General features: G+C 40.6%; 3 protein-coding genes across 3 annotated transcripts; all 3 read left to right on the forward strand.

Moving 5' to 3' along the window:
* Positions 1 to 245: 245 nt before the first annotated feature.
* On the forward strand, positions 246 to 668 carry LOC122747150 (uncharacterized protein C1orf115-like). Its single transcript, XM_043993347.1, has one exon. The coding sequence runs from the start codon at positions 246 to 248 to the stop codon at positions 666 to 668; it is 423 nt and encodes a 140-aa protein (XP_043849282.1).
* Positions 669 to 12,897: 12,229 nt separating this feature from the next.
* Positions 12,898 to 13,383, forward strand: LOC122747151 (uncharacterized protein C1orf115-like). The gene has a single exon (XM_043993349.1). The coding sequence runs from the start codon at positions 12,898 to 12,900 to the stop codon at positions 13,381 to 13,383; it is 486 nt and encodes a 161-aa protein (XP_043849284.1).
* A 10,828-nt stretch (positions 13,384 to 24,211) lies between these two features.
* Positions 24,212 to 24,631, forward strand: LOC122747152 (uncharacterized protein C1orf115-like). The gene has a single exon (XM_043993350.1). It carries the CDS (start codon positions 24,212 to 24,214, stop codon positions 24,629 to 24,631), a length of 420 nt encoding a protein of 139 aa, XP_043849285.1.
* The last annotated feature ends 3,300 nt before the right edge of the window (positions 24,632 to 27,931 follow it).

Below are 27,931 nucleotides of genomic sequence, written 5' to 3' on the forward strand. Positions count from 1 at the left end.
GGAGCACAAGGATTTCTCTCTTACTAGACTGTGAACTCCTTGAGGGCAGGGACTGTGTTTGGTTTCTTTTGTTTCCTTGTACTTAGCACGGTGCTCAAGACACAATGGGTGCTTAATGAGGGCTTGTTGAATGGCACTCCATAAAAGCTTGTCCTGGAGAGTCAGGGACTAGGCTGGGAGCCAAGGTCCTGGGCTCTCCTCTCCCCTGCAGTGCTCTGCTGTTCAGCAGCCCTGGTGGCAGAACCATGGTGGGCAAGAGGCTCAGAGAGAAGGCAGCCAGCAGATACCTGAGCAGGCTCTTGAGGATGGAGCAAAAGGAGGAGGAGGAGGAGGAGGAAGAAGCCTGTATCCTGCAGCACCCACAATTAGAGGAAGAGGAGGAGGGAGAGGAGACTAAGGGAGAAGAAGAGCAGCTGCAGCATCCAGGGCCCCAGGATAATGCAAGGGGGGATAAGGGACCCCACTCCAAGAAAGTTCACTTTCCCTTTTTCCGGGAGAGATACCAGTCCATGGAGGAGCAGACAGATGGAGAGAAGCCCAAAAAGGACTATCAGAAGGAGCTCAAGAAGTATGGCAAGAATGCTAGGAAAGTGATCACTAAAGGAATTATCACAGCTTACTCATCACCCTTTACTGAATCAGACACCCTCCCTCCCTTCATTCTCTAATAGAAGTCACAGAGTTTGTTCTTCTGGGAGAGAACCTGGACACTGCTGCTCTGGGAACTCGATGAAGCCCAAGCTTCAAGGACTTTGACCCAGATACTACTGGTGACTAGAGAGAAAAAAGTGCTGTCTTTTCTTGGGGAGGTTGAGAGGTGATGTTCATGAGTCAGGCCCTACTCTGCTTTATGGTGCTTTCCATCTTGGGGATATTCTGTCATCAACAGAATCCTGGTCAAAGGCAACTCTGCAGCAAGAAAGATGGGGCCAAAAGGATGACTTGAGGTTTATAAAAATTAGCTTTCTAAATGTTGAACCTCATATCTGCCCAGGAATAACCAGGCTATTGACAGCAATGGGTTTAAAAACACAGGAATGCTACCAAAAAAAATAATAAATCTGGGTCTCAAACACTACATGAAGGCATGAAATTTCAGGGTTTACTGATCAATTCCACCTTATTGACAACCTTACTGAGAGGAAGTAGGTAACTCTACACTGTAAATAAAAGTTTGGATTTAATGAAAAAATGCTTATTGACTGGTGCTTAATAAATGCTTGTTGACTGACTAATAAACATCATGAGAAGTAGAACTAAAGAGCTCATGTAATTCATTCCTTGTCCCTAACAACCACTTACTTCCTTTCCAGTTTGGGGTTTTCCCTTTCCAAGCAACTCACTTTCCTTCCTTTTACAGGGCATGGCTTGCTTTTGAAAACCTAGTATGGCCAACAGCTGATGCAGTGGATTGGGGGAGGGGAAGTGGGAGGGGGACACTATGGAAAAAAATGCAAACTTTTGCCTGCCTTTACTTGGAATCCTGTTATTCCACCCCACTCCCCTCACCCCTTCCCTGTTATTTTATTTCCAGGGGTTTCTGAATTCTGAAGCAGATACCAGGCCTCCACAGTCTCATCCTTGTGTTTCTCCTTTGCCCAACTGGTCTAAAATGGCTCCAAGCCCTTAGATCAGCTTCTGTAGTGGGACACCAAGAAATCCAAAACATTCCAAAGCCCCTAGGTCAAGGAAAAAAAAAAAACAGCTGTCTCCCAGATCAGGAATAAGGTGGGGCTGAGCATAACCCTGGGATTCAGATAAGCAATATCAATGTCTGCAAGGTGATAAGCAGTACATGGATGGATGCTGCATATCCTACTATAAGGGTGGAATTTAATATGGGGAGTGTTAATTGGGCAGCTTGCCATAATATTGGGGTACGAAAGGAGAATAATAGCCTCTTAAAAAAAACAGGGTACAGGGCAGCTAGGTGGCACAGTGGATAGAGCACCAGCCCTGGAGTCAGGAGTACCTAAGTTCAAATCCGGCCTCAGACACTTAACACTTACTACCTGTGTGACCCTGGGCAAGTCACTTAACCCCAATTTCCTCACTAAAAAAAAAAAACAAACAAAAAAACCAAAACAGGGTTTATTAATGGGAACAAATTTAAAACACATGTAAAGTTAATAGAACTTGTGGAAATATTTTGTTAACTAGGGCTAATTTTGAGGGCTAATTTGATTGGGGTACTTATTCTGGGACTGTTGACTTGCTGGCTATCTGACTTCGTTAATTTAATATGGGCCGTTTATAAAGTTCCACCACACTGCTCCACTCCCAAATTGATAAGCAAAATACCAAGAAGCCTCTTAACTAAACAATCAAAGCAGAGTTTATTTATGAGATACTATTTCAAATTAGGAATACAGGGAAATAAAGTACAACCTGACTGCTTTCCTGTGGTCTCTTTCCACTGAGCCTCTTTCCCACCTGCTACGCTTTGAACTTCTTGAATACAATAAGGGCCTTAGCCACCTCCAGCCTCAGGGCATGTTATACTTTCCCTGATTTGTATTAAGGCCTGTAACCTTGTCAGCCCCTCTCTCCTTTTCAGAACCTAACTCTCCTCGTCTGTGCTCCCCTCTAGTCTTTCTAGTCCATCCTCACTCCTTTTTTTTTTCTATCTAGTCCGTCCTCCTCTAGTCAGCCCCTCCTTGCCCCTCCTCTCACTGTCTAACTCCCAGGTCTATATAAATAAATAAATAAATATATACACACACACACACACACACACACACACACACACACACCCCTACCTTTTTTTCTCTCCACTCAAATCTCAGGGCTTCCTTTGCCCCCACAGACCAAGCTAATCTGACAGCCAGGGCTGTGGCTGGTTTGGGGGGAGGGGTGCACTCCTACTTCATGTGCCTCAGCACAGGCTATCTTTCAGATAGCTCCACTCAGGTCGGAGGGAGCTGGGGCTTTTTTTTTTTCTCCCCAGCTGTCTGACCTGGCGTCTTGTATAGGCCATGGGGCTTTTTCGGCTCAGCTGAAGTGGAGGAGGAAGGGGAGAGACCCTGAGGGCCTAAGGCTTTCTAATCTCAGCCTAAAGGTAGGGTCCCCAAATCAAAATAAATTTCCACAAACTATGGACAAAAAAAAAAAAAGGAATGGGGGAAGGAAAAAAATACAATCCCCAATTCACCACCACTCAGAAATAGCAGTTTTCAAAGAGAACCCACTGCATAGTATGCCAGCATCTTGCTCCCTCTCTCCCCCCTCCAAAAGTGAAACCTCTCCTCCATTTTCTCTCCCAGAAGCCCCCTCTTCCACAGGAAACAGGGCCAAGCACACACACACAGTCCCAAGCTAATTGGCTGGCAGCCCTGATTTGACAGAACTAACAAGTGACTCCACAAACGGCAGCCCCGCAGCTGCCAGACACCAAAGATCACCTGAACCATCTTCACTGGGCTTTAGTCATTATAATTTGGCCAGGCCCATGCAGGTGTGTGGGTGTCCTGCATGAGGCCAGCATGCATGGGCGCATGCCAGGGCCTCCAATCCCAGCTAAAGATGGGGTCACAGAAAACCCTAATCACAACCAATTCCTTACATTTCCCCATTTGCTTTATTAAGAAACACGAGGTATTTTCTTAATGAAGCAGTAAAAAATAGCAGCGGCTAGAGCACTGGCCCTGGATTCAGGAGGACCCTAGTTCACATCTGGCCTCAGACACTTAACACTTACTAGCTGTGTGACCCTGGGAAAGTCACTTAACCCCAATCCCCTCACCCAAAATAAAAAAGTTACAGAACATCATAAGCTATGCTAACAAACAATATGCTAATAACAATATAGGAAAGGGAGAAAGGGAAAATTTTGTCCAGAGGGGCAGTCCCTCATAGACTTATGCTTTGACAATGTCTATAGAGGGAAGGACTCTGCAGAAAATACATATTATAGATGGTGTATATAGTAACAGAAGGAAAAAACAAAAATGTCCATTTGGAGTCCTTGAAATCTTTTCTTCATTGAGTGTTACTTAAGATGCCATCAGGGAAGGGAAGCTAGGTGGTGCAGTGGATAGAGCACTGGCCCTGGAGTCAGGAGGACCAGAGTTCAAATCTGGCCTCAAACACTTAACACTTACTAGCTGTGTGACCCTGGGCAAATCACTTAACCCCAATTGCCTCACCAAAAAAACAAACAAAAAAGATGCCATCAGGGAGTCTAGATTCTGGTTATCTCTAGATACTTCTACTTCTTTAGGTGTTTCACTGCTGGATTTCCACTAATCTTTAGTATAGCATTGTCAGTGATCAAATTAAACAGTGAGAGTTCTTCAAAATATAACCCATATGCAATACAGAGTTGAGGCAATTATGATATCAATAACACTTTTTACCACCCTGTGTCTGGATCAAGGCCAAATTTAGTAATGTGTCCATTATCCTACTGATACCCCATTATTCAAAGTTCACCTCACACTTATTTTGCCCTTCCCTTCCCTTAGTCTTCCCAAGCCACAGCATTCATAGCCTTATATGTAAAAGCTGTTGTTGTTTTAAAGTAATTAATGGTGGTGAAGGCTCTCTTAATCTGTAGATTAAACCTTCAAATCCTACAAGGTTGAGCTGTAAGACAACTAGAAGTGTGAGTTATATAAAATCTTAAATATCTCCTTGTGCTATACAGATTGAGAATTATTTAACTCCTGTGATATTCCACCTCACTCCCAGTCAGCATTAAAGCTTAAGTACCTCTGCTTGCAAGGGTTGTTATAAAATGGAAAAAAGCCCGCACACTATTTGGAGTTCCATGGATATTTTTAAAAGGGGAAACAGAGTGTCTTTATCTCTCTCTTTCTCTCCGTCTTTCCCTCCCTGATGCTGACTGCAGCAGTATCAGGAGGGTGGGTGAGAGAGAATAGATCCAGAGAAATTTATATGATTGGCAAAAGCAAATAAAAAGAACGTTATACCCTGTTTGCACTGACAGAGTTTGGAAACTTTTGAGGGAAAAAAAAAAAAGAGGGTCATGTCACTTTAAGTACTTATCTGCAATTAAAAGGTCTGTGAATCTGGGAAGAACCAAAAAGTAATTGAGTTTGATTGCAAGATTGTAAATATTCAACTAGATGTTCCAAATAAAGTACTGGTCAATTTTAAAGTCACTAAAATTGTTGTATGTGTGTTAAATTAGAAACAACTGTAGAGTTCTGGAGGCAGAGCTAAGATGGGGGAGTGAAACCAGGAAGCTGCCTGAGCTATCTCAATTTTCCCTCAGAATTAATGTTAAATTAAGCCTCTCAACTGATTCTGGAGATATAAAACCTGCAACAACAACAACAACAACAAAAATGGAGTGAAACAATCTTCTGAATTAAGATAACCTAGAAGATCTTCAGGAAAGAGCTGTTTCATCTGGGTAAAAGGAGAGAACAGCTCAGCATGGAGGTTGTCTGGGCAAACCAGCAAAAGGCTCTTTGTCACAGCACACATTAGCAGCTGAGGACCTGAGGTCCTAGCTCAGCAAGCTAGGGGCAAAGCATGCCAGTTTTGAGGCCTCCAGCTGCAATGCTGCTGACTCTTCAAGAGCAGAAAGCTTGTGACTTGGACCCAGCCCCCAGCAAAAGAAGTTCCGCCAGTGAGCACTGTATCCCAGGAGCAAAACTCAACCTTAAAAGGCACAACGGAGGCTAAAATAAAAATAAAAATATGAATAAAAACAAAAAAGAACTCTCACCATTGACAGTTACTATGGTGACAGGGAAGATCAAAACATAAATTCAGGGGAAGACAACAACGATAAAACTCTTACATGTGAAGCTTTAAAGGGGAAGGAGAATTTGTCTCGAGACCAAAAAGCCCTCTTGGAAGAGCTCAAAAAGGATTTCATAAACCAAATAAGAGAGGTAGCAGAAAAATTGAGAAAAGAAATGAGAGTTATATAAGAGAAAGTCAATAGCTTGGAAAAATAAGAACAAAAATTGAAGAAAATAATTCATTAAAAAAATGCAATAGTTCAAATGGAAAAGGAGGTACAAAATCTGACTGGGGAAAATAATTCCTTAAGAAACAGAATTGGGCAGATGGAAGCTAATGACTCAATAAGACAACAGGAAGAAGTAAAGCATAATCAAAAGAATATAAAAGTGGGAAGAAAATAAAATACCTCTTCAGAAAAACAACAGAACTGGAAAATAGATCCAGGAGGAACAATATAAGAATGATCAGACTACCTGAAGACCATGATCAAAAAAAGAGGCTAGACAACATACTTCATGACATTATCAAGGAGAACTGCCCCAATATTTTACAATCAGAGAAAAAATTAGTCATTGAAAGAGTCCACCAATCATCTCATGAAAGACACCCCAAAATGAAAACTCCAAGTAATATTATAGCTAAATTACAAATTTATCAAGTAAAGGAGAAAATACTGCAAGCAGCCAAAAAGAAACAATTTAAATATAAAGGAACAACTATCAGAATTACACAGGACCTGGCAGCTTCAATATTAAAAAACTGGAGGGCTTGAAATATGATATTTGGGAAGGCAAAGGAACTGGAACTACAACCAAAAATGTACTACCCAGCAAAATTAATCATAATTTTTTAGGGGAAAAATGGATATTTAATGAAATAGGAGACTTTAAAACTTCCCTGATGAAATGTGCAGTACTGAACAAAAAATTCAATCTATAAATACAAGACTTGAGACACATAAAAAAGTAAAGGGGCGGGGAGGGGGGGGAGGGCATGTTATTCAATAAGGTTAAAATGTTTGCATCCCTAGATGGGAAGAAGATATTTGTAACTCTTAAGAACTGTATCTTTATTAAGGCATATAGGAGGAATACACACAGACAGAAGATGTGGATATAAGTGGATTCTGATGTGATGTTTAAAAAGAAAAACTGAAGGGGAAATAAAGAGGATTATACTGGGAGAAGAGGAAAGGGAAGGCAGAATGGGGTAAATCACATCAAGAGAAAAGGCACAAAAGATTATTACAACAGGGGGAAAGAAAGGAGGGTGAGCATTGTTCTGACCTTACTCTCATCTTACTTGGCACAAGGCAGGAATAACATTCACACTTAATTGAGTATAGAATTCTATCTTACTCTGTAGAAGTAAAAGGGGAAAGGGGAAAGACAAGGGGGGTGCTAGTAGAAGGAGGGGAGTAAAACTAGGAATTTAAAGGGGAACAGACAAAAGGAAGTGGGTCTGATAGAAGGGAGGGTAGACTGAGGTGGCCAGAAACAAAATATTAATGAGAAGGGACAGGGGGAAAGGAAAGAGAAAAGTACAAACAAGGGAAAAAAATAGGATGTATGGGAATAAACAGTTAGTAATCATAACTGTGAATGTGAATGGGATAAACTCCCCTATAAAACAAAATCAGATAGCAGAGTGGATTAAAAAACAGAATCCTACAATATGTTGATGAGAAAAACATTTAAATCAGAGAGATACACGGAGTAAAGGTAAAAGGCTGGAGTAAAATATACTATGCTTCAGCTGAAGTTAAAAAAAAAAAAGCAGGGTAGCAATCCTTATCTCAGACAAAGAAAAAGTAAAAATTGACCTAATAAAGAGAGAAAAGGAAGAAAACTACATATTGCTAAAAGGTACCATAGACAATGAAGTAATATCAATACTAAACATGTATGTACCAAGTGGTCCAGCATCCAGAATCTTAGAAGAGAATTTAAGAGAGGTACAGGTATAAATAGATAGCAAAAGTATATTAGTGGGGAACCTCAACCTCCCCCTCTCAGAACTAGATAAATTTAACCACAAAATTAATAAGAAAGAACTTGAGGAGGTGAATAGAATTTTAGAAAAGTTGGATATGACAGACCTCTGGGATAAATTTAATAGGGATAGAAAGGAATATATCTGTTTCTCAGTGATACATGGCACATACACAAAAATTGACCATATATTAAGGCATAAAAACCTCACAGTCAGATTCAGAAAGGCAGAAATAGTAAATGCATATTTTTTGGATCATGATGCAATAAGAATTATATGTAATGAAGGGCCATGGAATGATAGACCAAAAATGAATTGAAAACTAAATAATTTCATCCTAAAGAATGAGAGAGTCAAACAAACCATAGAAACAATAAATAACTTCATATAAGAGAATGATAATAATGAGACAACATACCAAAACTTGTGGGATGCAGCCAAAGCAGTTCTTAGGGGAAATTGTATATCTCTAAATGCCTGCATGAATAAAATAGAAAAAGAGATCAATGAATTGGGCATGCAACTAAAAAAATTAGAAAAAGAACAAATTTAAAATCCCCAATTAAACACCAAATTGGAAATTCCAAAAATTAAGTGAGATTAATAAAATTGAAAGTGAGAAAACTATAAAATTAATAAATAAAACTAAGAGCTAGTTCTATGGGGGGGAAATAAAATAGATAAACCTTTGGTTAATTTGAGTAAAAAAAGAAAGAAACCCAAATTACAAACATCAAAAATGAAAAGGGTGAACTCACCATCAATGAAGAGGAAATTAAAGTAATAATTAGGAGCTATTTTGCCCAACTATATGGCAATAAATTTAACAATCTAAATGAAATGGATGAATATTTACTAAAATATAAACTGCCTAGATTAACAGAAAAGGGAATAAAATCTTTAAACAAGCCCATTTTAGAAAAAGAAATTGAACAAACCATCAATGAACTCCCTAAGAAAAAATCTCCAGGGCTAGATGCATTTACAAACGAATTCTACCAAACAATTAAAGAATAGTTAATTTCAATATTATACAAACTATTTGGAAAAATAGATGAAGAAGGAATCCTACCAAATTCCTTCTATGAAAAAAATATGGTGTTAATACCTAAACCAGGCAGAGCCAAAACAGAGAAAGACAATTATAGACCAATCGCCCTAATGAATATTGATGCAAAAACTTTGAATAGAATATTAGCAAAGAGATTACAGCAATATATCACTAGATAATACGCTGTGATTTATGCCAGGAATGTAGGACTGGTTCAATATTAGAAAAACTATCAACACAATTGACTACATCAATAACAAAACTAACCAAAATCATATGGTTATCTCAATGCTGAGAAAACCTTTGACAAAATACAGCATCCATTCCTGTTAAAAACACCAGAGAACATAGGAATAAATGGAGCTTTTCTTAAGATGATGAACAGTATCTATCTTAAACCATAAACAAGCATTATATGCAATGGAGATAAGTTAGAGGAATTCCCAGTATGATCAAGGGTAAAACAAGGATGATTGTTATCACCACCACTATTCAACACTGTACTAGAAAGGTTAGCCTTGGCAATAAAAGAAGAAAAAGAAATTGAAGGAATTAGAATAGGAAAGGAAGAAACAAAACTATCACCCTAAGCAGATTAAATGATGGTATACTTAGAGAATCCTAAAGAAATAACTAAAAAACTACTTGAAAAAATGAACAAATTTAGCAAAGTTGCAGGATATAAAATAAACCCACATAAATCATCAGCATTTCTATATATGACCAACAAAGTCCAGCAGCATGAGACAGGAGAAATTCCACTTAAATACTGTTGACTTTTTTCTAACTGTCCTGCATCACTCTCATTTTCCTTTCCATTCTTTCCTCCTTTTCTCTACATGTTCTTTCTATTTCTCCTACTTTCTCTTCAAAGTCCCTTTTGAGAGCTTCCATGGTAGTTCATATTTTTCTTGGAAGCTTTGGATGTTGGAGCTTTGACCCTGTTATTATTTTCTTCTCCTGAGGTTCTATTGTGGTCTACCTTACCCCCAAAGAAGTTTTCTATGGTTTTCTGCTTTCTCTGCCTACTCATGCTGGCTTACTATTTCTTGGCTTTTAACTCCTTCTTAAAGTGTGGCTCTGCTTCCAGGACACACTGTTCAAGCTACAGTGTGGCCTGGGGGATGGTTGGGCTTCTTCTCAGCCTGGCTGGCCTCACTTTCATTCTATTTTTAAACTCTCCACTGGGGGTGGAGGTAGGGGCTGTTTCTCGGCTCCGCTCCTGTTCTCAGCTTCAGAGGGTCCCAGGTGTTTGGGGTTGAGTCGGGGCAGGTTTTAATCTCACCTGGCCTGTTCTCAGGTCTGGAGATAACCTCAGGCCTATTTACTAAGAAACCAACCAGCAAAGCTTTCCATGGTGTGGTTCTCAGCTTCCGATGAAACTGCTCCCCTGCTCCCCTGCTCTCCTCCCCCACTTGGGTCTCCCGTCACTCAGGATTTCTTTCTGGTTGCCTGCTGGTGTGGGACAGTTAAATCCTTTCCCCCAGGCCACTGGTACCCCTGCACTTTCCCCCGGGGCCAGCTGTTCAGCTTGATCTTGTGCTGGGTTCCAGAAGACACTGGTGCTGCAACTGATTCATAGGCACTGGGGCAAATTCCTCTGGCGGGTATCTGGTGTGTGGGCCTGACTGTGGGGTTAGGCTTTATTCATGGCCCAGCATGGCTCCCTGAAATCTATCTACATCTGGAGAAAACTCTCAGCCAGTATTTTTGTGTGTTTTTCTGACCCAAGGGTTATTTTATTGCTATTTTGGGGGCGATTGTATCAGGAGCCCTGTGCATTTAATGTCTTTCCCTCCCATCTTGGCTCCACCCCCCAAATTCCACTTAAATAACTGTAGACAATATAAAATACTTGGGAATCTACCTCCCAAGACAAATCCAGGAACTAAATGAACACAATTACAAAACACTTTTCACACAAATAAAATCAGATCTAAACAAATGGAAAAATATGAATTGCTCATGGGTAGGTTGTGCTAATATAATAAAAATGTTAATTCAACCCAAATTAATTTACTTATTCAGTGCCATGCCAATCAAGCTTCTCATTGAGAAATTCCTAGCCTATGGGCTCTTAGTTCACTGCATAAACTGGAAGAAATAACCTGTAGAAAGGAAGCTAGGTGGCACACTGGTTAGAACACCGGCCCTGGAGTCAGGAATACCTGAGTTCAAATCCAGCTTCAGACACTTGACACTTACTAGCTGTGTGACCCCGGGGAAGTTGATTAACCTGAATTGCCTCACCAAAAACAAACAAACAAACAAAAACAAATAAACAAACAAAAAGAAATAACCTGTAGCTATATCACAATTGTTAATCTCTTATAAGTTGTTACTTTTAAAACCTTTTGAAGTAGAATAGTTTAAAAATCAGGAATTATTTGTAATGTATAACAGTTGCAAAGAAAAAAAAACATTTTTTAAAGTCTCTAACCATGGAACCACACTGAATTAAAACCAGCTCTTAACTTTTCAAAAATTACTTAACTCAGGGCAGCTAGGTGGCTCAGTGGATAGAGCACCGGCCCTGGAGTCAGGAGAACCAGAGTTCAAATATGGCCTCAGACACTTGACACTTACTAGCTGTGTGCCCCTGGGCAAGTCACTTAACCCCAATTGCCTCACCAAAAACAACACGCAAAAAAAAAAAAAAAAAGGCTTTTGCCTTTCTCCTGTTCAATGAGATAAGTATCTCAAAGAACCATGTCTCTATAACTATCTCTCCTCTAGACTCCTCTCCAGGTCTTCTTTCTCTAGTGCTTAAATAAAAGATTATTTTATTCTAATTGAATTTGTGTATCAGAGGGTATAATTCTTTAAAGAGGAATACCTAAGGAAACTCACCCCCACCCATTCCAACCAACACCTCCATTCCCCCTACCCCAACCACCCCCCCCCAATGCCAATGACAAAACCAAACTGCTAATATTTGTCCTAGGCTTAACTATTCAAATCCCTAGATATCCTGGCCAGTTTATTCACTCAGGAAATGACATTATTACCCTTCATGACTTAATCAGAAAACTACTTGTAACTCATAAAAGGATGTGGACACGAATGCATCTTTTACACTTAATTTAATACTTGGGATTCAAATCTGACCTCAAACACTTACTAGCTGTGTCACCCTTGGCAAGTCACTTAACCCTATTTGCCTCAGGTTTCTTTATCAGTAAGATGAGCTAGAGAAGAAAATGGCAGATCACTCTTGTATCTCAGTATCTTTACCAAAAAACAAACAAACAAACAAACAAACAAGTAGAATCACCAAGAATCAGACACAACTGTACAAAGCAACTAAATAATAATAGGAAACTTTGCCTCTGTTGACTATTTATCCAGTATGTATCGTCTGTGTATCAAGCATATATTATATTATATATATGTATATGTATATGTGTATATATATTCTCTCTCTCTCTCTCTCTCTCTCTCTCTCTCTCTCTATATATATATATATATATATATATATATATATATATATATCTCCTTGCATATTATTTCTCTGTTGGTCAAGAAGCATTTATAGTATATACCAGGCACTGTGATAGACCCCAGAGATTTGATGGAAAGGGATAAGACAGCCCCTGCTCTCCATAAGTTTATAGTCTAATGGTGGAGATATTCCTTCCACTATAAGACAGAAGTATGGAAGAAGGGATAGTTTGGGGGCAAAGATAAAGAATTTAGTTTGGGTCATGTTGACTAAAAGATGTCTAGTCTGAAATGTCCAAAAGGCAACTAGAGACTCAATTCCAGAGGTTGGGGCTAAATAAGCAGATCTGAGAATCATCAGCATAGAGATAAGAATAGAAAAGGACCTGGTAGACTTAATAGAGTTTACAACATTTGATTAAGGGCAGGAAGGGAACTAGAGGAGTACAAGGATTACTCTAACTAGAATGTGAACTCCTTGAGGGCAGGGACTGTGTTTGGACTTTCTTTTGTTTCTTTTGTTTCCTTGTACTTAGCACAGTGCTCAAGACCCAATGGATGCTTAATGAGGACTTGTTGATTGATGCTCCATAAAAGCTTGTTGAGGAGGGTCAGGGACTAGGCTGGGAGCCAAGGTCCGGAGCTCTCCTCTCCCCTGCAGTGCTCTGCTGTTCGGCAGTCCTGGTGGCAGAACCATGGCGGGCAACAGGCTCAGAGACAAGTCGGCCAGCAGATACCTCAGCAGGCTCCAGAGGCAGGAGCAAAAGGAGGAGGAAGAGGAGGGGACCTGTACCCTGCAGCACCCACAATTAGAGGAGGAGGGAGAGGAGACTAAGGGGGGAAAGGAGCAACTGCAGCATCCGGAGCCCCAGGGTAATGCAAGGGGGGATAAGAGACCCCACTCCAAGAAAGTTCACTTTGCCTTTTTCCAGAAGGGATACCAGCCCCTAAAGGAGGAGACAGATGAAGAGAAGTCCAAAGAGAACTATTGGAAGGTGGTCAAGAAGTATGGCAAGAATGCTGGGAAAATGATCATTGAAGAATGTCGGTCATACTTTACCACTGATTTACAAGGACTTGACACAACTTACTCATCACCCTTTGCAGAATCAGCTACCTTCCCTCCCTTGAGTCAAAGAGTTTGTCCTATCTGCTCTAAGCTCAAGCAGCGAGGACTTTGACCCAGAAACTACTGGTGACAAGAGAGAAAAAAAATAGTCTTTTCTTGGGCTGGTTGAGGAATGATGGTCATGAGTCATCATGACCTTTTCATCTTGGGGATATTCTGCCATCAACAAAATCCAGGATGAAGGCAAACCTGTACCAAGAAAGATGGGGCCACAAGCATGAGTTGAAGTTTCTCATGGACGAGATTCCCAGTTAAAGAGAAATTAGCTTGCTAAATCCTAAGCCTCACACCTGCCCAGGAATAGCCAGCCTATTGGCAGCAATGGGACTAAAAATACAGGAATGTTACAAAATATTTTTCAAAATGTCACCTATAGCCAGGTGGGCTTGAACACCACATGGAGGCCTCAACTTTGAAGGTTTTCTGATCATTTCCAAATTAAATGCCAACCTTACTGAGAGGAAGTAGGTAATCCTACACTGTAAATAAATGTCTGGATTTGTATAATGAAAAACTAATAAATGCTTGTTGACTGGTGCTTAAAAGTGCTTGTTGAGTGGTGCTTAATAAATGCTTGTTGACTGACTAATAAACAGCATGAGAAGAAGTAGAACTAAAGAGCATGCTCATATAATTCATTCCCTGTCCCTAACAGCCACTTACTTCCTTTCCAGTTTGGGGTTTTCCCTTTCCAAGCAACTCACTTTCTTTCCTTTTACTGGGCATGGCTTGCTTTTGAAAACCTAGTATGGCCAACAGCTGATGCTGTGGATTGGGGGAGGGAGAGGGGGACACTATGGAACAGAATGCAAACTTTTGCCTTCCTTTACTTCTTTGAATCCTGTTATCCCACCCCACTCCCCTCACCCCTACCCTGTTGTTTTATTTCCAGGTGTTTCTGAATTCTGAAGGAGATACCAGTCTCATCCTTGTGTTTCTCCTTTGCCCAACTGGTCTAAAATGGCTCCAAGCCCTTAGATCAGCTTCTGTAGTGGGACACCAAGAAATCCAAAAGATTCCAAACCCCCTAGGCCAAGGGAAAAAAAAAAAACAGCTGTCTCCCAGCTCTGGAATAAGGTGTGGCTGAGCAGAACCCTGGGATTCAGATAAGCAATATCAATGTCTGCAAGGTGATATGTAGGACATGGATAGATGATGCATATCCCACTGATGTCCCATTATTCAAAGATCCTCTTATGGTTATCTTGCCCTTCCCTTCTATTACTTGCAGGAGAGGGGAGACAGGTCTCCTGATTGGCCCCTAACAATATCCAGAGTGGGCTTGACAGACAGAAGTAACCTTCACCATTTCAAGTAGTTGGTTTCTTTGTGTGTCTCATGTGCATTTGTGTGTCTGTCAAACATTGTAATTGTGTGTAAAATCTAAGGAAACTTTTGGTTGTAACTCATAAAGCTGATTCTAAACCCCTTACTTCCGGAGCTGTGGCCAGGCTGGGAAGGCGGGGAAAGCTCAGAGTTTGAATTTGGCGTTGGAATGTAAATTCTCTGTTAGGCATTCATAGCCTTAGATGAACATTGTAAAATCTTTTTTTTTTTCAAGTAATTAATAGTGGTGAAGGCTCTGTTAATCTGTAAATTAACTCTTCATATCCTATCAAGGTTGAGCCGCAAAGACAACTAGAAGTGTAACTTATTACATAAAATCTTAAACATCTCCTGGTGGTATTCAAAATGAGAAGTATTTAACTTCTGTGAAACATGCCACACCCAGTCAGCATTAAGGGTTAAGTGACTCTGCTTGCAAGGGATGCTGGAAAATGGGGGAAAAAAGCCCGCATATTTTAAACCCCAAATTGTTCTAATATATGGAACACAAGCACATGCAACTAAACTATGAACCCCTGATTGGTAATTAATTGGTTTTGTTTCAAGTTTTAAGAAAAATTCCTAATAATGTTTTAAAGTACTATGTTTTGGGGGGCAGCTAGATGGCGCAGTGGTTAAAGCACCAGCCCTGGATTCAGGAGTACCTGAGTTCAAATCCGGCCTCAGACACTTGACACTTACTAGCTGTGTGACCCTGGGCAAGTCACTTAACCCCAATTGCCTCACTAAAAAAAAAAAAAAAAAAAAAAAAAAAAAAAAAGTACTATGTTTTCCAGGTTTTTTCATACTGGATAATTTGGTTACTGTGAAAAAGGGACAGAATGGTTTAGGAAGCGGTCAGTCTGCTTACCACATGTTCTGAAGCACTAACTTATACTGTTAACTAAGCTATTTGGAGTTGCAGAGATATTTTTTAAAAAGGGAAACAGAGTTTCTCTCTGTCTCTGTCTCTGTCTATGTCTCTGTCTTTTTCTCCTTTCCTCCCTGCTGCTTACTGTAGCAGTATCAAGGGGGTGGGTGAGAGAGAGAAGAAGTCCAGAGAATTTTATATTATTGGTAAAAGCAAGTAGAAAGTTGTACCCCGTTTTCACTGACAATGCAAACACTTTGGAAATCTTTGAGGGGAAAAAAAAGGAGTGTACTGTCACTTTAAGTGTTTATTTGCAATTAAAAGGTCGAATCTGGGAAGATCCAAGAAGTAATTGAGTTTGATTGGAACATCTAGTTGGATATTTACATCTTGCAAACTAAAATACCGGTCAATTTTAAGTCACTTTTAAAATTGGTATGTGTGTGTAAAATTAGAAAACTAAATTATATGAGACTTCTACCCATTTTTGTTATAGACTATGTTAATTATGAAATTCCTATAAAAGGAGTCATCTTACTGAGAATTTACATTTGTTATAGAGAAGTAATTTCTATCTTTACAACAGGATAAGCTTAAACTTAAGATGAAGCAAAGGAATAAAACCAAGTGAAAGATGTTATTTGAAACCTCTTACATATGTGTGATTGCTGGTAAACATTTTTACTCATTACAACTTCATGAGTGTAGAAATTTGCTATTTAAGATAAAACATTTGGGGACTGTAATTTATATTGGTTTGAGTTTTGAATTCAGGTATAGTTGTCTGATGGATCATTAAGTCAGTAATCCACCACTCCAGAGAATGTCACAAATTACTAAGAGGGAATGTACTATATGTGGGGAAAAGTCTAGGGGATAATCTTGGTCTCACCTAAGGTAGGATCCTTCTGGCTCAGCTTCCCCATTGTGTTCTTGCTAAACAAGAAATGTTTCCCACCTGGCTATTCATGAAATCTGGCTATGAGGTGGAATGATTACTGCATGACTGGTTGTCACTTGTGACTCTTACCTGAAATCAAACAGAGCTAAGGATGTTTTATACTGGCTGTTACAATCATGTCCCTGCTTTTGCTTTTAGAGCAGACTTCTATAATCAGAGCAATAATCAGTAGAAGATATGAGCACAATGCAACTATGTAAGACTTTACTGTTTTCAGTCTAAATGTGTGGTCACTTGATATGCCAAACAACTAGGTATATCAATACTCAGAGTTATCATATGCCAGCTAATGCTTAAATGGTATTATCATAAGGACAAATTAACTGGGTATCTTCCTTTTTTGTTTTAGAAGAAACTGAAATTCCTCCCCATTACACACACATTTTGATGAGAACGGGGATTGTAGCTAGGAGGATTTATTTAGGTTAAAGATTGTTATGCATTCTATGTTTTCCATTTGTAAAGAAAGAGGACTGTTGACAAAGAATTCTCTTGTGAAGCCTGGAAAAGAGATTCTGGGCCTACTTGAGGTGCTGAGGGCACCAGGTTATCAACTTCTCCAAAGAACAAGGATATCACAAGGGCAGACCTTGCTGCTAAATCGGGGGCCAGGTCCATTCACCTGTCCACGCTAGCCCTGGCCCCCTTGGTATCTGCCCTTCCTGTACCAAGGGAGAGAAAAAACAGGCTCAAACTCAAAGTTTTGGGTTTTTTTGTTTGTTTGGTTTTTTTGCGGGGCAGTGGGGGTTAAGTGACTTGCCCACGGTCACACATCTAGTAAGTGTCAAGTGTCTGAGGCCGGATTTGAACTCAGGAACTCCTGAATCCAGGGCCGGTGCTTTATCCACTGCGCCACCTAGCCGCCCCCCTCAAAGTTTTGTTAATGACAATACGAGATGATGCTTCTCCTCAGGCATGTGATGTGGAAATTTGCAATGGGCCTCCACAATTCCACTCACCTGGGCAGGAGAGCTCTAACCATTTTAGTGAAGTCTCTCTTTACCTGCAAGTGCATCTCTAAGACCATCCAAGATATCTGTAATTCCTGTGACCTCTGAGCCCAAACTAATAGCATCAGGGGCCTCACATCCTCCCCTCTCCTTAGGCCAATCTAAAGATGAGCGGAACTATCAGGGGAAGATTGGCAGATAGATTTTACTTACCTACCACCTTGCAAACAGTTTAGGGTACTGTTAGACTTTGTAGATACCTTGATTGGATGGGTAAAAGCTTTTCCCAGCAGAACAGAAAAAGGGCAGGATATAACCAAAGCCCTTCTCAAGTAATAATTCCAAGGTCTGGCCTTTGCAAATCACTCGAGAGTGATAATGGTCCTGCCTGGCTCAAACCCAGAACATATGCCCTTATTCGGTTTTCTAAACAATTTGGGCCCATTCACCAAGACCTCAGATAATGTCAATCAAACCCTTCCTAAACCTGAACAGGAGGATTGGCAGGAACCTCAACACCCAGGGGACCTAGTGTTTCTAAAAACTTGGAAAATAAAGGAACAGAACCAACTAGTGCCTCCATGGGATGGTCTCTATGTAGTCATCCTATCAACACCACAGCTGTAAATCTTTTTTTTTTTTTTTGCGGGGCAATGGGGGTTAAGTGACTTGCCCAGGGTCACACAGCTAGTAAGTGTTAAGTGTCTGAGGCTGGATTTGAACTCAGGTACTCCTGAATCCAGGGCCGGTGCTTTAACCACTGTGCCATCTAGCTGCCCCAGCTGTAAATCTTAAGGGGCAGAATACATGGACTCATGTTTCTCCTATTAAACCCTTTGTCCCCTTAATCAAATAGTAAGGAAAAGGGAAATATAATCCTGTGAACCAGTGGAGGATCTCAAATTTCTCTCCCTCTGACAGACACCCTGGAGTGAGTATTCCTTCTCTCTTCTTTGTACCCTCCTTATTTTTACTTTTGACCCTTGTGCACCTTGTGTTTATTCTTAACATTGCCTGCTCCCTCAGAAACTGAAGCATCTCACCTATGACCACTCCCCTAACCATCTTCTGGGCTCTCCCATACCTTTTAAATTTCAAATTATCACTTGGAGTGATAATGGCCTGATTTGATTAGGAAAAGCAGTAACTAAGGCAGGCCCTTTTGACTGCTGGGTATGTAGAGGACACTCACAGAATAAAGAGAATTCTTGGCCCCTAGCTCAGGGTCTTGATGCCTCAAGGCCATATCCCATGCCAGTACTTTAAGGGAAACACTAGCACAGGCAGGCCTCAGACTTGGTATGCTTATCTCCTGCTACAATTCTTCTGAATGTGGGGCAAATGTTACTGGATTGTTAAGGTAAACCAAGTGACCTATCTGTTCCTCCAGGATATAGGTTTGTTTGTGGTCATTATATGACACAACTGGTAACTTGGGCAGAGACACCTGAGAAATTTTTTTATGTCTGTGGTCCTAACCAATTCTTGCCTCAGCCCTTACATCAATTATGGTAAGTGTGCCTTGGGTTTTATAGATCCTTATGTATCCTTATATCAACACACTCTGAGCCCTCTCCCAACTGAGGAAAGGCATAGGGTAAAAAGGGGGTCTTGGGACAATTTCCTTGCCATTCTTTTGGTGGGGTATGAAGAACATGAGGTGATCCTGACTAACCTGACCTTAGAAATTGAAAGGCAACCACACATTAGATTTTGTTTGTTTGTGGCGTTTGGGGGTGATTTTTTTTTTTTTTTTTTGCGAGGGGCAATGAGGGTTAGGTGACTTGACCAAGGTCACACAGCAAGTAAGTGTCAAGTGTCTGAGGCTGGATTTGAACTCAGGTCCTCCTGAATCCAGAGCTGGTGCTTTATCCACTGCGCCACCTAGCTGCCCCCCACATTACATTTTAAATGTCACATTATGTAAGTTTCAAAATATTTGCTCCTCCATATATATCATGGCAGACACTCACAGTCAATTGTTCTCTAGCTCTTCATCCAGGACTTCATGGTTGTTTCTACTACTTACTCCTTTAATACCTATAATTTTGATTATCTTTCTATGTGGACATTTTATTTGTAACATTGTAACTTCTCTAGTTGCTTCTAGGATCAAAGCTTTCACTGAAGACACAGTAATGCCCTTGGGACTCATCGACTGAGCCCACAAATCCTTTTGCTCCCTCTCTCCTTGACAGGGAAATCTTTACAGCCCATTTTCCAGCCTTAAGGAAGCTACAGAAGATGGACCTTCACCCCTTTCTCCCCAGAAATAAGAGATGGGGGAATGTTGCGGGAATGCAGTGGGACCCCAAGAAGCCTAAAGACCCCAACCCCCAAAGCCAAGGGCAAAAGAGCTCTGTCTCCCATCTCAGGAATAAGGTGTGAGGACAACCCTGGTATTCTGATGAGCAATACTGAGGTCTGGAAGATGATATGCAGGATATGGAGACATGTTTCTTATCCTACTGATACCCTATTATTCAAAGGTCCCCTCCTAGTTATCTGGACCTTCCCAGTTTTTGCATGTCCTCTTTGTAATTGCCTCCCCTTTCTTTGTTTTGTAAGATGCAAAAGACAAGGTCTTCTCTTCCTCCAGTGGGACAGTCACCATAGTGATCTCTCCCTCAGCCATATATTCTTCCCTCCTAATAAATCTCTTTTTATTTTACAAGATTCATGATGACCTTCCAATTCTTTGGCTGAGCTAGCCCTGCCCTCATCCAGATTGCAAGTCACCCCAACAACAGTAAGAACAAAACACTTCTCCCACAAAGGTAGAATGAATGCATTCTGCTACAATTTCATACCATGTCAGAAGGAAGAGTGGGCACAATCCTAAAATAAATGGTAGTAAGGTATATGGATATGAGTCATGTAGCAAAGGCAACCCAGACCTCCTGGTACTGCAGGGCCTAGAAGTTCTTTCTCTTTTTGTGCAATCTTCTCAAACCTTCACCTTATGTACAATTCTCCTAGGTGGATTGCTCACTTGGATTCCCAAGGTATTCTTTCTTGAATATATAGTCAGCTCTCTTCCCTACTGCCAGGGGTCATCACACCTTGAAATCAAGGTCCTTCCAGTGACTTTCTCCATCTATACTGGTCTAGAATATGTTTCTCTGATCTCTGTTGGATATTGTATCTCAGGTAGCTTCAATTCAAAGAGAAATGACTTTAGGAGGTAGAAGGGAGAAAAATCCCCTCCTCCCACTCCCATTCTTTCTGATATAGATGCAGGAGTCTCTTCTACAATTGCACCTCAATTTTTAAATCTCAAAACCAAACTGGAAAAATTTGTCCTAGGCTTAGCTATTCAAAGCCCTGGAAATCATGGCTAATTTGTTTACTCAGTCAATGACATTATTGCCCTTACTGACAATCAGAAAACTGCTTTTACCTCATAAAAGGATATGGGCATGAATATATCTTTTTACATTTAATTCAGTACTTTGGATTCCAATCTGGCCTCAAACACTTACTAGCAGTGTCACCATGGGCAGGTCACTTAACCCTGTTTGCCACAGGTTCCTTTATCCGTAAGATGAGCTAGAGAAGGAAATGGCAAATCACTGTAGTATCCTTGACAAGAAAACCCTGAATGGAACCATGAAGAGTCAGACTAGACTGAAAAGGAACAACAACAAAACCTTGTGTTATTTTGTGTTATATTTTGGGCTTTCAGTAATTACATCAACTGAGGTGGGAAGAGAAACTTCCTTAAATTTAGATTGTAGAATGTCACATTTTGTTCTTTTGCTTATGTGTACTGCATTCTGCATCAGGTCATGCATGTCTCCCTATCTTTATCTTAATTTATCAAATACATAATTTCTTGTATTGGCCACCAATTTCTTACATTGCCTTTAATAAGTTGTTATATATTTTTATGTCTTGGTTTCACCTGATAAATGACACCTATCCTATCTCCCTAAAACGGTTGTTGAAGTATCAAATGAGAGAGGTAGAATGAGTCACAGAACAGAGTACTTTATTTAAGTGAAATTTGGGTGTGAATCCCAGTTCTGCTAGGTCACCTTGAGAAATTGACTCAATTGACCTAGCTCTTTAAAGATAGCACAGTTATTCACAAAAATATCTCATTTATGCCTCAGTAGAGTAACAGAATGTTCTAAGAAGCTGAGTTTCCCTTGGTTATCCAACATGTAAGTATTAGAAGTAGGATTTAAGCCCAAGTCTTTGGGACTTCAGGCCCAGCATCCTATCCACCATGTCATGCTACCTCTCTGGACCTCAGTTTTCTCATCTCTAAAAGAAGGGTGTTGGATTACTGTGTAGAAAGAATCTCTAATGTTTCTACCAGCTTAAAATCTTATAAAGATAAAAAATGTAAAAACATTCTGAAAAAAATTAAGATTGCCATGAAAAGTGCAAATGAAAATTTCTCCATGACACAAATGCCCATCTTTTTTAAAAACAATATTCTACTGGTATGACATCACTGATTCATAAAACACCAGACTTCAAGCGATGAAAATTAAGAAGAAACCACTCAGAGAGCAAATGAGAGTAGAGAGGAGGGTGTGAACAGTTTGCAACACATAACAAATTAAGGAACCATAATGAAGAAATAAAGGAAAAGATGCTATTAAAAAAAAAGTGCTATCAAAAAAAAAGATGTTGGTTTGGTCATGGGGTGAGAGTGAGGGATTGAACCAAATCACTGAACTTTCTATGCACTTCAATGCTATCCTCACATAGGCAAGATATAGTTCTGAGGAGCCAGATAAGCTGAGCTAGGTGAGAAAATAATCATGCAACCATTACCTCTCTCCTAACTGGAGATGGATGGAGATGGAGATGTAGGCTGGAGCCTCTCATCTCTAGATGCCTGCTAGACATCTCAACACGTGTTTTAGTAGGTAGAAAGAAAAAATACCAATCTTCACTCATCATCTTCACCTCCCCAACCTCAACCCTCTGCTCTGCCAAACTCCCCGTTACTCTTTTTTTTGAGGGGGGGGGCAGGGCAATGAGGGTTAAATGACTTGCCCAGGGTCACACAAGCTAGTAAGTGTCAAGTGTCTGAGGCTGAATTTGAACTCAGGTCCTCCTGAATCCGGGGCTGGTGCTTTATCCACTGCTCCACCTAGCTGGTCCCCTTCTCCTATTACTCCTGAGGACATTGACATCATCCCAGTCACCAGGCTGACAGCCTAGGTATCATATTCATCTCACTCATCTCCATAGCCAATCAGGTGCCAAGTCCTGTCAATTTTACCTTTAAAATATTTCCCATCTATTGGACCTTCTCTCCTCTGACAGTGAGACTACCATAGTGCAGGCCCTCATCACTGTGTCCCTAGACTTTTTTTTTTTTTTTTGGTGAGGCAATTGGGGTTAAATGACTTGCCCAGAGTCACACAGCTAGTAAATGTTAAGTGTCAGAGGCTGGATTTGAACTCAGGTCCTCCTGACTCCAGGGCCAGTGTTCTATCCACTGTGCCACCTAGCTGCCCTGTCCCTAGACTATTTCAATAACCTTTTGATCAATTTTATGAAAGTGCAGGTCTTACCATGTCACCACCAAACCCCTTCAATAAACTCCAGCAGTTCTCTATTTCCTCCAGGATAAAATATTAAGTCCTCTGTGTAGTTTCTAAAACCTTCATAACCCCCCCTTTCCTACCTTACCAGTGTTTTTATACCTTACTCCTTTTCCTAAGTTCTGTACATGCTAGTGACACTGGCCAGCTTGTTCTTTCTTACACAAGATTCTCTATCTTTTAATGTGCCTTTTGACTGGCTGTCCTGTAGGTCTGTAATTTTCTCCGTTATGATTTCTGACTCTTGGCTTCCTTGAAAGCGCAACTAAAATCCCATTTTTCATAGGAAACTTTTGGGGCAGCTAGTTGGTGAAATGCATAGCATGCCAGGCCTGAAAGAGCCAGATCTGGCTTCAAACAGTCACTAGGGGTGTGACTCTAGACAAAGTCTCTTAACCCTGTTTGCCTTAGTTTGTCATCTATAAAATGAGGTGGAGAAGGAAATGGCAAACCACTCCAGTACCTTTAGGAAAAAAACAAACAAACAAGTAGAATCACCAAGAATCAGACACAACTGAAAAAAGCAACTGAGCAACAATAAGAAACTTTGCCTCTATAGACTATTTAGTTTGCATATTATTTCTCTGTTAGTCAAGAAGCATTTTATATTATATCCCAGGCACTGGGATACACCCTGGAGATACAAAGAAAGGGATAAGACAGTCCCTCAAAAAGTTTAAAGTCCAATGGTAGAGATAATCCCTCCACAGTAAAACAGAAGTTTGGAAGAAGGGATAGTTTGGGGACAAAGATAAAGAATTCACTGTGAGACATGTTGTCTAAGAGATGTCTAGTCTGAAATGTGCTATAGGCAATTAGAGACCTAACTCCTGAGGTTGGGACTAAATAAGCAAATCTGAGAATCATCAGCATAGAGATAAGAATAGAAGAGGACCCAGTAGAGTTCAATGGGTTTACAAAGATTTGCTTAAGGATAGGAGTGGAACTAGAGGAGTACAAGGATTACTCTCTTAGTAGACTGTGAACTCCTTGAGGGCAGGGACTGTGTTTGGTTTCTTTTGTTTCTTTTGTTTCCTTGTACTTAGCACAGTGCTCAAGACACAATAGATACTTAATGAGGACTTGTTGATTGGTGCCCCTTAAAAGCCTGTTGAGGAGGGTCAGGGACTAAGCTGGGAGCCAAGATCCTGTGCTCTCCTCTCCCTTGAAGTGCTCTGCTGTTCAGCAGCCCTGGTGGCAGAACCATGGCGGGCAACAGGCTCAGAGAGAAGGCAGCCAGCAGATACCTGAGCAGGCTCTTCAGGCAGGAGCAAAAGGAGGAGGAGGAGGAGGAAGAAGAAGCCTGTATCCTGCAGCATCCACAGTTGGAGGAGGAGGAGGAGGGGGAGGAGACTAAAGGGGAAGAACAGCTGCAGCACCAGGGGCCCCAATGTAAGGGGAAGGGGGATAAGGGACCCCACTCCAAGAAAGTTCACTTTCCCTTTTTCCGGGAGAGATACCAGTCCATGGAGGAGCAGACAGATGGAGAGAAGTCCAAAAAGGACTATCAGAAGGAGCTCAAGAAGTATGGCAAGAATGCTAGGAAAGTGATCACTAAAGGAATTATCACAGCTTACTCATCACCCTTTACTGAATCAGACACCCTCCCTCCCTTCATTCTCTAATAGAAGTCACAGAGTTTGTTCTTCTGGGAGAGAACCTGGACACTGCTGCTCTGGGAACTCGATGAAGCCCAAGCTTCAAGGACTTTTGACCCAGATACTACTGGTGACTAGAGAGAAAAAAATGCTGTCTTTTCTTGGGGAGGTTGAGGGGTGATGTTCATGAGTCAGGCCCTTCCCTGCTTTATGGTGCTTTCTATCTTGGGGACATTCTGCCATCAACAGAATCCTGGGTACAGGGAAGCCTCCACCAAGAAAGATGGGGCCACAAGGATGAACTGAGGTGTAGACAAATTAGCTTGCTAAGTCCTGAGCTTCACACCTGCCCAGGAATAGCCAGTCTATTGGCAGCAATAGGATTAAAAATACAGGAATGCTACAAAACAATTTCTTAAATGTCACCTATACTCTGCTGGCTCTCTTGAACACCACATGGAGGCCTCAAATTTCAGGGTTTTCTGATCATTTCCAATTTAATGGCAACCTTAACTAGAGGCAGAAGTAAATAATCCTACAATGTAAATAAAAGTTTGAATTTGTTTCACTTTTTTCTTTTATTCAAGTTTTCTTGTTCAAAATTACTAATATTGTAATGTTTTACATAATCACACATGCATAGCCCATATCTGATTGCTTGCCACCTCAGAGAGGGGAGAGGGGAGAGATGTAAGGAGAGATAAAAATTGGAACCCAAAACTATGAATAAAAATGTTTATTATAAACATGAATGAATGAATAAATGCTTGTTGACTGCTGCTTAGTAAATGTTTGTTGACTGGTGCTTAATAAATGCTTGTTGACTGACTAACCAAACAGCATAAGAAGTGGAACAAAAGAGCATGTCCGTAATTCATTCACTGTCCCTAACAGTCTTTCTTTCCAGTTTGGGGTTTTCCCTTTCTAAGAAACTCACTTTCCTTCCTTTTACAGGGCATGGCTTGCTTTTGAAAGCCTAGTATAGCAAAAGACTGATGCTGTGGATTGGGAGAGCAAAGAGGGTGACACTGTGGAACAGAATGCAAAGTTTTGCCTGCTTTACTTCTTGGAATCCTGTTATCCCACCCCACCCCTATGCCCACCCCTACGATGTTACTTTATTTCCAGAGCTTTCTGAATTCTGAAGCAGATAGCAGGCCTCCACAGTGTAATTCTTGAATTTCTCCTTTGCCCAACTGTTCTAAAATTGCTCCAAGCCCCTATATTAGCTTCCACTGATAAAATACCTTGACGTTTTTTCTCTCTCTCTCTCTTCCTCTTTTACACATATGCACTAAGTCATTTAAGTACAAGAAGAGCTCAGGTGTGTTGGCCAACTTTTTTTTTTAATTGCCATTAAGAGCTTAGAAACCAAAGTGTGCATTTAAAAACAAAGTCTGATCTTTCCCAGTGCAGAGGGAATTAAAGTTCAAGTGAGCCAGCAGCTCACAAGGACATATAGCTTCTTCTCTTAAGAAAGGGAACAGTTGGGGTAGCTAGGTGGTGCAGGGGATAGAGCATCAGCCCTGGATTCAGGAGGACCTGAGTTCACATCTGGCCTCAGACACTTAACACTTACTAGCTGTGTAACCCTAGGCAAGTACACTTAACCCCAATTGCCTCACTTAAAAAAAAATTAAAAATTAAAAAAAGAAAGGGAGCAGTTGGGGAAAGAACTATCACCATTTTCTCATGTTCTCCATCTTAGTGCCAGACCTGACATAGCCACTAGTCCTCAACTTGTGGACATTCCTGTCTACTTTTTTTTTTTTGCATGGGGCAATGAGGGTTAAGTGACTTGCCCAGGGTCACACAGCTAGTAAGTGTCAAGTGTCTGAGGCCTGATTTGAACTCAGGTCCTCCTGAATCCAGGGCCAGTGCTTTATCCACTGCAACAGCTGAAGAGGATTTATTTTGTGCTAAAGGCAAAGGAGAGATCTAAATCTTCTTAACCAAAGGTGTGATGTTGGCAGCCCTGTGCTATATGGAGGATGGATTGGAAAGGGGAGTGTTAGGACACAGGGATACCCACTAGGAAGCTCTTGCACCAATCCAGGTAAAAAGTCATGAGATTCTGAATGGAAATGGTTGTTATGGGAAGGGAGAGAAGAAACATATATGCAGTTCTTCTAGAGATTGAATTTTTAAGACTTAGCAACTAACTGGCTGTTGGGGAATTCAGGAGGGGGAAGAATGAGGAGGATCTGAGTTTATGAATCTGACTGAATGGATATTCTTGACAGAAGAAAGAATGATGGATTTCAGAGGAAAGACAATGATCTTTGTTTTGAAAATGGTAAATTTGAGACATATGTATGAGATATATAAAGAAGTCTTATAAACAGTACTTGATACAGATTTGGGAATTATCTAGAGATAGACAATAATTGAATAAGTGGGTGCTGATCAGATCACCAAGCAAGTGAAAGGAACACAGAATTTAGCATAAAAGGACTTGGACTTTGGGGCAACTAGGTGGCATAGTGGATAAAGCTCTGGCCCTGGATTCAGGAGGACCTGAGTTCAAATCCAGCCTCAGACACTTGACACTTACCAGCTGTGCAACTCTGGGCAAGTCACTTAACCCTCAGTGCACCAGAAAAAAAGGAAAAAGGAAAAAAAAAAGGACCTGGACTCTGCTACTTACTACTTGTATGACTTTAGATACTTATTTTTTTTCTGGGCCTACATTTTCTTATTTCTAAAATGAAAAGTTGAAGTTGATAACCTTTGAGATCTCTTCCAACTCAAAATGTATGATTGACTATATGACTCACCAAGAGTATAATTTTTTCCCTGTCAATTTCTATTTCTCTACAAAGAAGAAAGACTTATGTTTCTTTTTCCATTGTTGTTCAGGATTAAAATCAGGTACTACAACAACTCTGAATTCAGTTGCCTTTCACTGTTATTTTTGTTTGTAAAATATCCCCTTGTATTATGCTCCCTTAGTATTAACTCATATTTGTAAGTTGGGTCCCCAGAGCTTGGTTATTCCCTCTGGTTTAAGAAATAATACTAGTTTGAGCACTGTAGCTCACAGTCCCCCACTGGTGTGTTTCCCATCAACAGACATGACAATAAAAGGCACTAGTTCTTAGCAAAGGCATTTCCTAGGATGATATAGTAAGAACAAAACACTTCTCCCACAAAGCTAGAGTGAATACAGTCTGCTACAAATTCATACCTTGTTAGAAGTAAGAGTGGGCATAAATGAAAAAATAAATGGTAATAAGGTACATACATATGAGTCATGTAGCAAAGGCAATTCAGGCCTCTTGGCACTGCAGGCTCAAGAAGTTTGTTTTTGTTTTTTTCTCTCATTGT

This window comes from Dromiciops gliroides, chromosome 3 (assembly GCF_019393635.1).
Source record: "Dromiciops gliroides isolate mDroGli1 chromosome 3, mDroGli1.pri, whole genome shotgun sequence".
NCBI classification, from domain to species: Eukaryota; Metazoa; Chordata; class Mammalia; order Microbiotheria; family Microbiotheriidae; genus Dromiciops; species Dromiciops gliroides.